This window comes from Carcharodon carcharias, chromosome 12 (genome assembly GCF_017639515.1).
Source record: "Carcharodon carcharias isolate sCarCar2 chromosome 12, sCarCar2.pri, whole genome shotgun sequence".
NCBI lineage: Eukaryota > Metazoa > Chordata > Chondrichthyes > Lamniformes > Lamnidae > Carcharodon > Carcharodon carcharias.
Genome location: NC_054478.1, coordinates 58512777 through 58526831, shown reverse-complemented (window position 1 = coordinate 58526831; position 14055 = coordinate 58512777). Strand labels below are relative to the sequence as shown.

General features: G+C 38.2%; 1 protein-coding gene across 7 annotated transcripts in view; it reads left to right on the top strand.

Annotated features, from left to right (window-relative positions):
• The first annotated feature begins 3011 nt into the window (after nucleotides 1-3011).
• nostrin (nitric oxide synthase trafficking) overlaps nucleotides 3012-14055 on the top strand; it is a 46284-nt gene continuing 35240 nt past the window's right edge. For 4 of the 7 annotated variants that reach the window (XM_041200883.1, XM_041200886.1, XM_041200885.1 and 1 more), the window contains exons 1-3: nucleotides 3012-3276; nucleotides 6893-6978; nucleotides 13491-13574. In XM_041200883.1, coding sequence (XP_041056817.1) covers nucleotides 3250-3276; nucleotides 6893-6978; nucleotides 13491-13574 — 197 coding nt within the window. In that variant the 5' untranslated portion in view covers nucleotides 3012-3249. Of the gene's footprint in view, nucleotides 3277-6885; nucleotides 6979-13171; nucleotides 13279-13490; nucleotides 13575-14055 lie in introns of those variants that run through there. The other 3 variants (XM_041200887.1, XM_041200884.1, XM_041200889.1) reach the window with 3 other exon arrangements.

Here is a 14055-nt window from a genome sequence, read left to right as displayed (position 1 = left end):
ATCCAAACACGTTAACTTTTTATGTTAATATGGTACAGCTAAAATTATCAACATCCGGCACAAATTTTGTTTTTTCTTTGCTTTTCTCAGTCTATCAATTTCAAAGAAAGTTATTTTCAATTCTGTTCAACACAATCTCCTTTGCATTGAATGATTTCATTCTGCTAAATAATTGACAAGCTGGTATTGCTTAGTTTTGTCAGTAAAAAGGGCCTTCTCAGTTTATTTTCAATATTGTGGGAATGCACAAAGATATGCAGATTACAGTCAAAGAGAGCAGGATGAATATAATGATGATAATTTGCTCACCATGATGAAATTCAAAAGTTCAAGTCAAGAGGAAAAAACAAAATATTTTCAGAATAAAAATAAAATGATTGCTTTAGAGAATGCGATGCAAACTGTCAACAGGAAGTACAAGTTGGACTTCGAATCATAAAGAAATAATTTCAGGAAATGAGTCCTTAGCTGTTAATTACATATTTCCATTCGATTCAATGGGAAATTCCAGCCTTGGTGTAGGGAAACAGAAAACAAGTAGGGAACAACATTATTGATGATTCACAGGACTAATACACTTTTTAATTGAAAAACATCCAAAAACAGTGCTCAAAATTAGACATTTACATAATAACAAGTAACATATCCTGACTTCTATGTTTCCTGCAAGCCTGTGGTGTATAATTTTGCAGTACTTAACATTCACACTGACAAGAATGCAGTGATACATTAAAAGTACAAGTGTTAAATGTGCTATTATCAGCAAAAAATAAATACCATGATACTTATCTGCTCAGTAAAATCTTTCAAATTTACATATGCAGTGTTTGTTAGTTTTTAAAGGAAATGGAATGCCAGATATAGTTGATAAGTAGTTCAGTACAAACAGGTTCTTTAAACACATCTACATTAGTCAGGTACAACTAATGATATTTGAGGCCAAACATATTATTCCCTGGTTGCCCATGGAAGCACTCTAAGCTTACAAATATGCCCTTTACTTATTTCTACAAGAATTAAATCTCCTCTTTACCAACAATTTTGGTGTGATCCGGGTTGTGAAACTTTAGTTTCTTAAAATACGATTTTAAAAATTTGGGAGCTTTAAAAAAAAGTCATAGAAGTTACAACATGGATGGAAGCTATTCAGTCCATTATGCCTGTGCTAGTCTTCGTAAAAAATCACAAATGAACTGAATGTTAACTATCACCTTGACCCTTCCATGGAACCTACTACAGTGGATATTTCTTATTACCATGACAAGTGTTTGTACATAAAACTTTTCCTGATGTCTTCAGGTTGCATTGTTCTCCTGGACTGTCACAGCCATCATTCCTCTCCTCACAAGTGTCATATTCTGGCATTGTATCTTAGATGTGAGTTGTGGAATCCTCCAACTTTTCTGTCCCACCAGAGAAGAAACTGTTTCCATACCCATACATCATATCTATGCTTCAGCTTCATAGATTTCTTAAAGGCTGGACCTCTGAGAACTCAGCCAAGGACAGCAATTTCTCTGCCTTCTTGAGAGAGATGGATCTTTGCTCATCATTCTCTCCGGTTATATCTTGCCGCAGTAGTGTCTTCATCCGGAGGAACAAGGGTGAAATGGGTCTTTGGTGAGAGTGAAAAATGGGCAATAGTGAATCATCAGCTCCAGTGCACAGGAAACCAGCCACAGTGTAAAATGGGCTGCTGAGGATCAAGCAGAAAGTGATAGAAACTGAAGAAAAATATTCCATCAATACTGTAGATTGAATGGTGCAAATAATTATTTGGAAATTGGGTACATGGCACAATATAAATTCAGTTTACAGATCACAGCTCTAGACTATAATTTTAAGTCAAAGGCTAAGTTTTTGGGAGAAGCTGACAACTGCAAATAAAAATATTAATGAAAGCATTAAAAGACAAATAAGTGGATGCATTTCATAATGTTATTATGAAATATGCACTTTTTAAATATTTTGATTTGTTTAAACTTTTATTTTAACAGAGTTTTCAGTTATTAGGATTAAAATTACAATTGAAAAAACATTTCAGAAAATACTTTGAGTGAACCCAAGGATCAGATTTCATTCTTACACAAAGTCTATTGCAAATGTGAACATAGAAATGTGAGTAAGAGCATTCTATATACTAGATATTCTCAACAAGTTCAATATTCATACCAGAAACTAAATATTTCCCTTTGTGAATTATTGAAGTTCAGGCTGATAACTGCCGGCAACAGTTTACACCAACGTGCTCTGCTCCCACAGCACTTTGGAGTTCAATGACCATCCTCCCTTCTGATTCCAATTTCCATAAGATTTTACCTGTTCAGATGATTTTTAAATTTGGGTAGATTACTTGCAGCATACATGGAAAATGAAATGGGAGGGCTTACATGTTGCCATTCCTTGTAGGAATTGCCAATTTTATTGTTTCTCAAAGCTGTCACCTCTATTTAGATTATTGTACCTGTATTATGCTACTTTATTTATCAATCATGATTGCATGCTTGGCTTGACCTATATCTTGCTGAATAAAAGCATGACAATAACTTTTAGCATTTCAGTGCAGCATATATTTGCATGCATATCTAATCTTGTTCTAATATTTCATTTAATAGAGGTGTACACCCATTTATAAACTATTGCATTCCCATGAGTAATTCAAACCAGAAAGGGACACTGTGCCACGTGAAATTTACCTTTCACTTATACTTTAATCGTCCAAGGTCACTCCCTCATTGACATTTGAAATGGCTGACTTGAATTCAGATCTTCGCACAATTTTGAGAATCTTCTTATAGGTAACATATGTATAAATCAATGAATCATTGCACTACCATTTGCAACAACTTCGTCTGATGAGGGGATTGCTATAAAGAAAATTAGTCACTGATATATTAAATAAAATGGAAACGCCCCTGACCCGTCTTTGTGTTCTCTTTCGTTCAAGTCGATGAAAGTGACATTTGGAACAGTGAGAGTTACTATTTACTGTGGCATCTCCTGATATGCAAAGGCCTCCGGTAAATCTCTGACTTCAATGCACTTTCTGCACAACTCCTGTAAACGAAGATCTAAAGAGATTGTGCTCATTTTGTTTTTGGCAGTGCTTTTTAATATATGGGCATTAGGACCCAAGGGATACGTGTTTGTCTTTGCTGCTACATTATCAGATGACTGCTCAAAGTACAAGTGCAAACTCGAAAGCGCCACTCATTTTCCTGGTACGTGAGATCCCTGAAGAAAGGCAAAATGAGAGATCCAGTGAGCGGGTGTACAGTAAGAAAACTTTCTTTTCAGTACTCCTTGTTCAAGCTTGTTGCTAATACAGTTGAAAATAAAAACATTTAAAGACATGCTACTTAGTTTGAGAAAGAAAGTGTTTATCAAAGAGTTTATCAGGACGAGAACTTTATTTTTTGTGTAACTTGACTTTCACTGCTTATTTTAAATTTTGATATTTACGACATTCTTCTTCAAAAGGTACATTAGTGTGACTACTGGTGTTTTTTTTGTGCAAGTGTTAACTGTATTCCGAACACAATTAAGGAAAATGTGTATGCGGTCTTTGATGTGGAATATAATCAAATTAATAAATTGTGAGGTAATTCAGTATTGCCTGAACGGATTCGGTATGGAATGAACTTGAGGGCCAGCACGTTAAATTGGAGAATTTATTCAGCGAACCCATTGCTTAGGTGAGGGAGAAACCAGGAAACTCCAGCCCTGTCAGTTCAACATGAGCTGTGAGGGAGGTTACTGAGACTGACTGTGCAATTGAAACAAGTATAAACTGATCGAAGAATCAGCACTGATTTGTGAAGAGTAGGTCATGTCTAACTAATCTTGTTTTTTTCTTTGAACGGTTTACTAAAAGATGTAAAAGGAAACGTCTATAGGTATTGTCTGTGTGGAATTCTAGGCACTTCATAAGGTTCAGCCTAAGAGAGTATTAGCAAAAATGAGAGTGCATGGGATTGGAGATTACTTTGGCACATGATTTGATAATTGGTTCAGAGGTAGGAGACAGCAGGGAAAATGTATTCTTTTTGACTGAATGTGAAATTGGGGCTGAATTTTGCTTGGAAATGGGCAAGGAACTGGGAAGCTGGATTGAGGTCGGGAAACCTTTGCACGCTCTCTACCTGTACTTGAAAACTTACTTTCCTACCTATCTTGGTGTCATTGGCAAATTTAGCTACAATACATTTGGTCCCTTCATCTAAATCATTGATGAAGGTTGTAAATAGTTGAGGCCCCAGCATTGATCCATGTGGCATTCCACTAGTTACAAGCTTGCCAACCTGAAATGACTCATTTATCCCTACCCTCTGCTTCCTGTTAGCTAACCAATCCTTTATCCATGCTAATATGTTACCCCCTACACCATGTTCTCTTATTTTATATAGTAACATTTGATGTAGCACCTTATAAGTACCTTTTGGAAATCTAAGTACACCATGTGTACGAGTTCCAACACGTTACTTTCTGCTTCCTCAAAAATCTCTAATAAATTAGTTAAACACTATTTCCCTGTCATAAAGCCATGTTGATTTGGTCTGATCACACTGTCGTTTTAAGTATCCAGCTATAACCTCCTTAATAATGGATTCTAGCAATTTCCCTATGACAAATGTTAGGCTAATTGGCCTGTAGTTGGGGAGGTCAGTGAAAGGTAAGAAGGGTTGGGGGATTGCTGAGGCAAGTAAGTTAATTCCAACGGTTAGGCAAAAAGGCACGGGGTCCTGGATCCAGTAGGCCTCATGTTACTTCAGCTGCCAGGATTACCAAGATTCAGGAAATCCAGCTGGCCTGATTTTAAATTTGAAGCCACGCGTCAAAATAAGGCTGACAGCCCCTGTTAAAACTAGAAGTGAGCTGGTTGGAGGAGATTGGGATTGGGATTCTGATTTTTTTAATACAATAACCTCCCAAATCCACTGCTTTTTGCTATTTGTTATGATGTGGCAGATGATGTGTGCCAGGCAGATCAAATCCACAAGGGAAACTTGGCCATGCTATCATAACAGTTTTGCAATTTGTATTTGTTACAAGAAGATGCGTGCACTGAATTCAGAAGTAATTAGTCCACTAAGACCTTTAGAGATTTTAAAGATTAAATTAAAATATTTATTAACACAATAAAAAATTTCAAGCACATACGTAAGACTACAATTACATAATACTATAACAACTCCTAAAATTCCTAATTAATCTGACTCCCAGTTACCCACCCTCTTTAAGGCAACAGTCCAAAATGGGTTTTAGATTTTTTTTTAAAAACCCAGCCAGTTAACACAGTGACTTGACAGTGGAATTCCAAATACTTTTTTTCCAACTTCAATTACTGGACACAGCAGACTTATGCACAAATGTCTGGAGTTTTCCTGAAGGGTGTTTCACACACTCCTTAGCCTTGCTTATCTGGCTAGTTTGAAACAGACTAACATCCCTTTGGAATCCAAATAATCCCTTAATTTATCTAAAAATGCAAATTCCCTCCATACCTTACATGCTAAGATAGCATCCCTTTACTCATTAGCATTTCAAGTACATTTCTACACCTAGCTTCTTTTGATAATTTCAAGCTTGCAGTCTACCTGACTGACTCCAAGGTAATTAAATCACACAAACAGAACCATCTATACTCACACCCATAAAACCTCCTTTACAACAAAAATATTTTTACAGAAAAATATTATGAAAATTATTATACTTTCGTAACAGGTTAAATAAAACTCTTGCTTGTTGCTTCCCAAGGATCTGTGCCAGGGCATCACTTTTTCATTATACTTAACAATGACTTAAGTACAGGAATAGAGAGTTATATATCCAAATTTGCAGATGAATTAGTTAGGAGTAGCTGTAAATTGTGTAGATGGGAGCTGGAGGTTACAAAGGGCACATGCAGAATAATTAAGTGGGCAAAACTGTGACAGATGATGTTCAATATGGGGATATGTAAGCTAATCTACTTTGGATCCAAGACAAATTGGAAAATGTTCTTGATGGCAAAAGACTAAACTGGGGGGGAGCAAAGGGATTTGAGTTTATAGGTGCACAAATCCCAAAAAAGTAGTGCACAGGTACAAAAATTAATTGTGAAGGCTAATGGAATGTTCACTTTTATCTTTTGTGGATTGGAAAAAAAGTGGAGTGATGCTCCAATTGTACAGAGTTTGAATCTGTCCCCATTTGGAGTATTGCACTTGTGGTGGGTAACATAGGTGAGGGGGTACAGCACAGATTCACTTGAATTGTACTGGGCTCGAGGATAAATTATATGGACAGGTTGACTGAATTTAATTTATATTCCTTCAAATTTAGCAAATTGAGGAATGATCTAACTGAAGTGCTTTAAATGATAAAAAGGATTTGATACAGTAGATACAAAGAAGGTATTTCCTCTGTGGGTGAATCCAGAACAAGGGGACCTAATTTTAAAATTAAAGCTAGATCATTCAGGAATGAAATTAGGATGAACTTTTCTGCACAAAGGGCAGTGGAAATGTAGAATTCTCTCCTGCAAAAGGCTGTGGATGCTGGCTCAATTGAAAACTAGCCATAGAGTTTTATAAGGTAAGGGTATCAATGTTTATGGATCAAAGCAGGTAAATGGAATTGAAATACATATCAGCTATAATCCTATTGAATGGTGGAACAGGTTCAAGACACTGAATGTCCTACTGCTATTCCTATGTTTCAAATGACAATATTGTAAGTAGGTACTCAGTAAATTCTTCATGAGAAATAAATGATATAAATTGGATTCATATGCCTCCTTTATTCTTTTCTGACAACCTTAGTCCTGACTTGTGTAAAATTTTACATTTCCATTTATTTTGGTGAAAAGATGAATATATGTGAATTTTAACTGTCATATTGTTGGTTTCAGTATGATCGAATATATCAACATATCAAGAAGTTTGCCAAAAATGGTGACAATTACTGCAAAGAACTCATATCTGTCCTTCAGCAGAGGTACAATAAATTTGATGAATATCTTTACAAAACTCACAAAGTAATTCTATTGTAAAAGTTGACCTATGGTCACTTTTTCTGAACATTGAAAAGAGGTTTTATGTCTGCCAATGCCAATCCATATTACTGCAATACAAAGTATGATCTTGTGTATGTGAATCCTATTATTCTTCAATGAGATAAATAATAAGCATTAAAACACAATAAGACGCTGTGGGGCACCACCTAGATTACTTAGATATTCAGGTGGGTGAGAAAAAATAATTAAATAGCTAATAATTGCTGAATAAAAGGATTACCAGTATCCGCTTGAGTAATTTTAAACACAGTAGCTACGTCATTATTATTGGTTCAGTCTAATTATATTGTTCAATGCATCATAGTGTATTCACAAAGCAGTGTGATTTAGTATATATTTAACTGTGATTAGTATTTGTTCTGGCTCACAGAATTATTAAATAAGACATTGGTTATGTGTGCTTACACCAAACACATTCAAATCATAATGTCAATGCTAGAAAGCAAGTATTGAAAAGGTTAATGTAAATAATGTTAAAAATTGTTAATAAAAACAGATTTTAAACCTGCAGCCATCAATTTTTTATGATGTAGGGTTAAAGACAAGAAAATTAACAGTTATTAAAATGTACTCAGTTTCTTCCTATCCTTGAAGTAACCTTTCTATTAGTGAGATGCACTTCCTATCCTTGGTAGGTTCTCCTGTGGCTGAAACACTTGTCTGTTATTGGAAAATTCCTGTATTAGTCAAACATGCTTCTCTCACTTGAATGTTCTTTCCCTGAAATATTTCTCCATCACAGAAGTGTTTTTGTTTGTTTACATGCTTTTTGCATGGAAACAATTTTCAAATCATAATCATGTTCTTCAGTCACCAAAATATCAGAAAACATATTCCTCTTCACTGAAGAGTTCTTCCTGCTGAAGAGGTTTGCGTATTGCTAAAATGCTTTTGCCTTATGTTGTTCTTTGTATTGTTAAAATATTCTTTCTGTCAGCAAAACATTCTATGAGGCATAACTATCATGGAGTTATTAATGGTTCTCTCATCAGAGGTGAATTTCAGGAACACTCAAATTGCCAGACAGCACTGACCTCTATTCTCCACCCCTGAGTTAGTGGCTAATAAACCAAGAAGTAAAATGTAGAGGTCAGCAACAATCCTGAAACCCCGATGCCAGCGTAATAACTTGAACACCTTTGTAGTAGATAATCCATGAAGAACAAAAACGAACAGATAAGATTATTTCTCCAAGGCTCCTTCGACAGCACCTTCCAAACCTATGACCACTACCATCTAGAAGGACAAGGGCAGCAGATAGATGGGAACACCACCACCTATAAGTTTCCCTCCAAGTCACTCACCATCCTGACTTGGAAATATGTCGCCATTCCTTCACTGTGACTGGGTCAAAACCCTGGAACCCCTCTTCCTAACAGCACTGTGGGTGTACCTAGACCACATGGACTTCAGCGGTTCAAGAAGGCAGCTCACCACCATCCTCTCAAGGGCAACTAGGGATGGGCAATGAATGCTGGCCCAGATAGCGAAGCTCACATCCCCTGAATGATTTTTTAAAAATCATGCCAGTAGCAGATTTTCCATGATAAAATTGACATATCAGAACATGCAACCCAGCTATGAGGTCCCAGACACCCAATCACTGCCCTTTTAAGATACCACCGGATTTTAAAATCTGTCGGTTTGCACCCTAGGAAAATGATATAATCACAAAGTTCCTGAGCCTGCTTCTTAAGGGGATTGCGTACTAAATCTCCACACTGCTCTCCAAGAGTTTTAGTTCACAGCACTTGGAATCTAAGGTACTGAACTTGGGAAGCGAAGGCCAGCAGCAGCTGGGGAGATTAAGTTTTAGCAACAGAAAGGCATGAAATGAGACTTACCCTGACTATTTTTCACAGCTCATTAATGAGTGTTAGTTTTGTACAATTAAAGCTAGGCCATTCCTAATTAACCTAATAGAATTATTTAACAGAATCACTGAGGCGGCAATAGAGAAGGATCAATGAATGATGCATATGTGAATTTACGGAAGATATTTGTTAAGGGACTGATGTTATCTAAAATTGAAGTACATAAAGTAGTGGCATGGATGGGGAAACAGGGGATCAAATTTCTTATGGACTTTGATGGAACAGGTCAGACAGAGGCTAGACAAACTGGATCCTGATCTTAGCTGGGAAATCTCAGTTGGCATTTCTCTGCTGCTTACAAGGCTAAGCATATTAGACAGGTGGGACTGCAAGTTGAGATAGCCTACACTGAGAGTTCCTGGGTCCTTAAGGGCCCAACCTCACAATGGAGGCTGGTTTGCTGGCTGAGATGAGCCATACCAGCCTCCAGGAAGGGCGCCACTGGAGGGTAGAGGCCAGGGAAACAGCCTGTGCTCAGAGGTATTTTTAAAAATATTATTAACAGTCGCCTTGCTCAGGGGGTGGTCAGGATTGGTGAATAAAGGGGAGTATATCTACTATGCTAGAATGGTATCATGAACAGCAAATGAGAGAGCACAAAACTATAAAAGTGCCTAAAGCAGATTAAGCAATTGGGCAAAGCAGTGGACAGATCCAGTTCAACAACTTGATATATGAAGTAGTACACTTCGAATGGAATAGCAGATGGGGATAAATGGTGAAACACGAGTGGAATAAATGAATATTGGGTTTAAGGGATGAGGTACATAAATTAACTCGGATATGTAAAATGCAATCAAGCAGATTAATGAAGTACTGGATTCATAAGTTTTGAATATAAAAGAAAGGGATTACTTCTACTATTTGTAGAGAGCACTGAACAGACCTCATTTGATTCAGTTATAGATCCTCAGGATGGAAACTGGAGGAGAGAAAGATAAGGGGTGATTGAGGTTTAAAATTCATTTAATGAGGGGCACTTACAGGATTGATTGGGAATGACTTTTCCATTCTGTATAGAGACCTAGGGGTTTCCCTCTGTTCCATTGCACTGGCAGAAGTGTAGTGGCCATGCATGTCTACCCACCTCTGAGCCACATTTCCAGCATTAACAAATTTACCAGGATCATAATATTTGCATAGTTGTCAACAGAGTCATGCTAGAGACCAGTTAGTGATTGGCCTCAATCACCCGTCAAGGTGGGAATCAACATGGTGCTACAGGTATTAAAACAGCTTATAAGGAAAATTTCAACAATTCAAACAGTACAGTAGAGGGAGAAAGAGAATGAAGTGGTGAGTGCCGCTACCCCAACCCCCAGATCAACAATATAATGCAGGATAAAATAAAATAACTTGAACAGGATAGGCAGCATAAAATATACCATTTGCCTTATGGTTATGCTGGTGCAACCAGTGCCTTAGAGTTGCATGTACTGTCAGTCAGGCCATTGTAACTCTTTCGAGTACAAACATGTTTCCATCTGTTCCTATTCAGATGAAGTTACATTGTTTCATAGTTTGCCATTGTGAGATTTGAACTCTTGATCTTGGGGTTACAAACCCAGTACCATAACCACTTTTTAGGCCAAGCAGTCAGGCCATTGTAAAACACTTTTTCTCACACATACAATTAGCAGTCTGACAACACTGAAAGAGATTGCATAATTACCAATTCCCCCTTCCCATGCTCACCACTGAAACTTTAAATATCAATCCTACCCTCGTCATGAGTCATCCACAGTCCTGAGTCTTCCAGTAATCATGCAGTTATTCTGTCCTCTGCCAAATTCCCACATGAGCAGAGAGACTCTTAACGTCACCTGCATTCTCGTTGCAGCAAAAAGTGAAAGAAGAGCAATCATTTTGCTCCAGCTAGTTCTCTACCCACACCCCATCGCCCACCAGCCATTCATTCCATCAGCCCCAAGCATCAGTCCAGAAATAGGCAGCCAGAGGCATCGGGATGGGACAGCACTGTGTGATACACAATACATTAGTGGTCAGGGGAAGGGAGGATGGATGAAGAAGACAATGTTGTCTCTGATCTGAGGATCCAAGTATGTAAAGCCTTGGCTGAGGAGTTTTTGTATGTAAACATAAATCTCGTGGACCATGCTTTCAAAGGATGCAAACAGAGCATCGCACTCATGCACAAGCAGGTATGGGACTGATTCCCAGAAGGTGCTACATCTATCTGCTTAGCTGTTGAAGTCTGCCATCAGGGAGAGTTTCTATCTCTTCAGAAGTCCCTGGAGAGGGTGGCAGCTACAAAAAAGTTGACAGGCCATCACCACAAACAAGGCTTCCGGAGTAATGTTAGTTCCAGTTTCCATGAAACCTTACAATAAAAACAACAACTTGTATTTATATAGTGCTTTGAGCATCCCAAGGTGATTCTTGGGGCCATTATAAAACAGGATACGACACTGAGCCTCATAAGGAGATATTAAGTCAGATGACCAAAAGCTTGGTCAAAGAGCTAGGTCTTAAGGAGGAAACTGAGGTCAAGAGGCAGAGCGGTGTAGGGGAGGAACTCCAGAGCTTAGGTTGCGGCTGTCAATGGTGGGATGATTAAAATAAGGAATTCTCAAGAGGCTGGAATTAGAGGAGCACAGGTATCTTGGAAAGTTGTGGGGCTAGAGGAGAATACAGAGATACAGAGAGCATAAGAATTAGGAGCAGTTTGGGAGGAGCAAGGTCATGGAAGGATTTGAAAATGAAGATGAGAATTTTAAAATTGACGTTGTTTATCTGGCTCCTAATGTACATCAGCGAGTAGAGGGGTGATGGGCGAATGGATTGGTGCAAGTTAGGACATGAGTTTTGGATGATTTCAAGTTTGTGGAAGTAGAAAGTGCGAGGTTGACCAGGACTGCATTAGAATGGTCAAGTCCAGAGGTCAGAAAGGCAAGGATTAGTGTTTCAGCAGTTGGTGAGCTGAGGCAGTGATGGAGTCAGGCAATGCTACTGAGGTGGAAATTGGCATCTTAGTGATGATGTGAATATCTGGTTGGAAACTTATCTCAGGCTCAAACATGACACCAAGGTTCTGAGCAACCTAATTCAGCTTCAGACAGTTGTCAGAGACAGTTGGTGGCTGGGATCAAAGACAATGGTTTTAGCCTTCCCAATATATAATTGGAGGAAATTTCTCTTCCTCTAGAACTGAATGTCAGACAAACTCTCTGACAATTTAGAGGTAGTGGAGGGGGTCAAGAGAGGCGGCGATGAGGTAGAGCTGGGTGGTGTCAGCTATTTGTGGAACCTGGCATTGTGTTTCCAGGTGATGGCGCTGAGAGGCAGCATGTAGATGAGAAATAGGAGGAAACCAAGGATAGTCTTTTGGGGGTTGTCAGAAGTTAGGGTGCAGGAGTGGTAATGGATTCCTACTACTAGATAGGTAAGAATGGAGCCAGGCAATTGGCCTCACTGAACTGGATGAAAAGCAACCACAGAGGGTTCTGTCCCTTGATTGAGACTATTCAATCTTTTTCAGCTGCTCCGTTGGCCCCTCAGAGAATGTACCAGGCATGATTAACCTGTCAGAATCTAACATCTTCTCAGGACTGCAGGTCCAGTAGGACCCACCCCCAGATGCTTTAACATGCTGGTTTAAATCAGTAGGACTGGTGTCTGATTTGGAGATGCAATCTGGCATTGATCTCTCTTAGGACAGTGGTTCCTGGATACGACAACCATCCCAATTCTATGTGGCCCAATGTGAAACCAGCAGCTGTTTAAGGCATGTTTTTGGAGGCTCAAGTAGCACCTGGATGTTCTTGCTTAGAGACTGGTGGTTGAGCATGTAGAGATACAAGAGGGAAGCACAATGGTGTTATTTTGAAGATCATATGTAGCTTATGCATGATATGTTGTAATAAATTGTATTTTTAACTTTTTCGCTCCTTGTTAACACAGATACCAGAGATTAGAATATGATAGACCTTGGTATGCTTGGAAAATTACAGAAATTTTTAATTTGAGATAGGGAAATGATGCGGATAATAAATATAGGGGTTTGGGTGTGTCTATGAATTTGCTTAGATTTCATTTCTTTTTCTCGTACATCAGAGCATTTCTGACATTTCTTGGATCAGCGACAAGGTGGCTTCCTTAGCCATCCTCATTCTTTTGCTGATCATTATCTCCATCCAGATTCTCCTCCCTTTCCCATGATACTTCCTCCACTTCCTGTAGCTGGACTCTCTCCAGTGTATAATTATACAGGATGCAATAACTGAGAATCCTGGAGACTTGTGGTGGAGCATGTTTCTTGGGAAGAATTTTTTTTTGCTGTAATGTAATTTGGGAGACAATTTAAATTCAGATGTCTGCTCCTATCAGGTATGACAGATATACAAATTCAATAGTTTACTGCAGGCAAAAGCTTTTTATTGCACAGGCTGCTGCATCAAAAAAGGCAGTTGTGTAGCATTGCAGTTTTAAAAAGCATGCATCAATAAACAGGCACCAAAAAAAAAAGGAAAACTGTGTAGCACTCTAGTTTTAACAATTCTACTATACATCACATAACGGTTTAATTGTATTTTTTTAAGAGCTGACCTAGAAAAGAAGTACGCCAAAGGACTCCTCAGACTGGCAAGCAAAATTACCAAAGCATCCACCAACATCATAAAAAAGTAAGTAACATACCTGAAATATAAGATTTTGTGTTTAAATAATAAGGATAAAAAAACACCTGACTTGAATGGAGAGATTATTGATGTGTCCTGGGTGATTTAAGTCTGGTTTATATGGGTGAAAGACTCAGATATCGAAATGGTAATTTAGAAAATTATAAATTTTTTTTAAGAGGTGCTGGTGCAAAGCCTGAAAACCTCGTAATTTTTTTCATTAACATGGAGCCATGGAAAAGTTGTGGCAGAGAAGGAAGCCATGTTTGGCCCATCCTGTCTGTGCCAGACGAATAAACGCTATCTGTCTAATCCCACTTGCCAACTCTTGGTTGGTTCCTGTAGGTTTTGGCACTTCAAATTAATATCTAGGTATTTGTTAAATGCCTTGAGGATTTTTGCCTCCATCACCTTTTCAGGTAGTGAGTTCCAGATCCTTAAGACCCCTGGTAAAATGTTTTCTTCTCAACTGTCTTCTAATCCTACT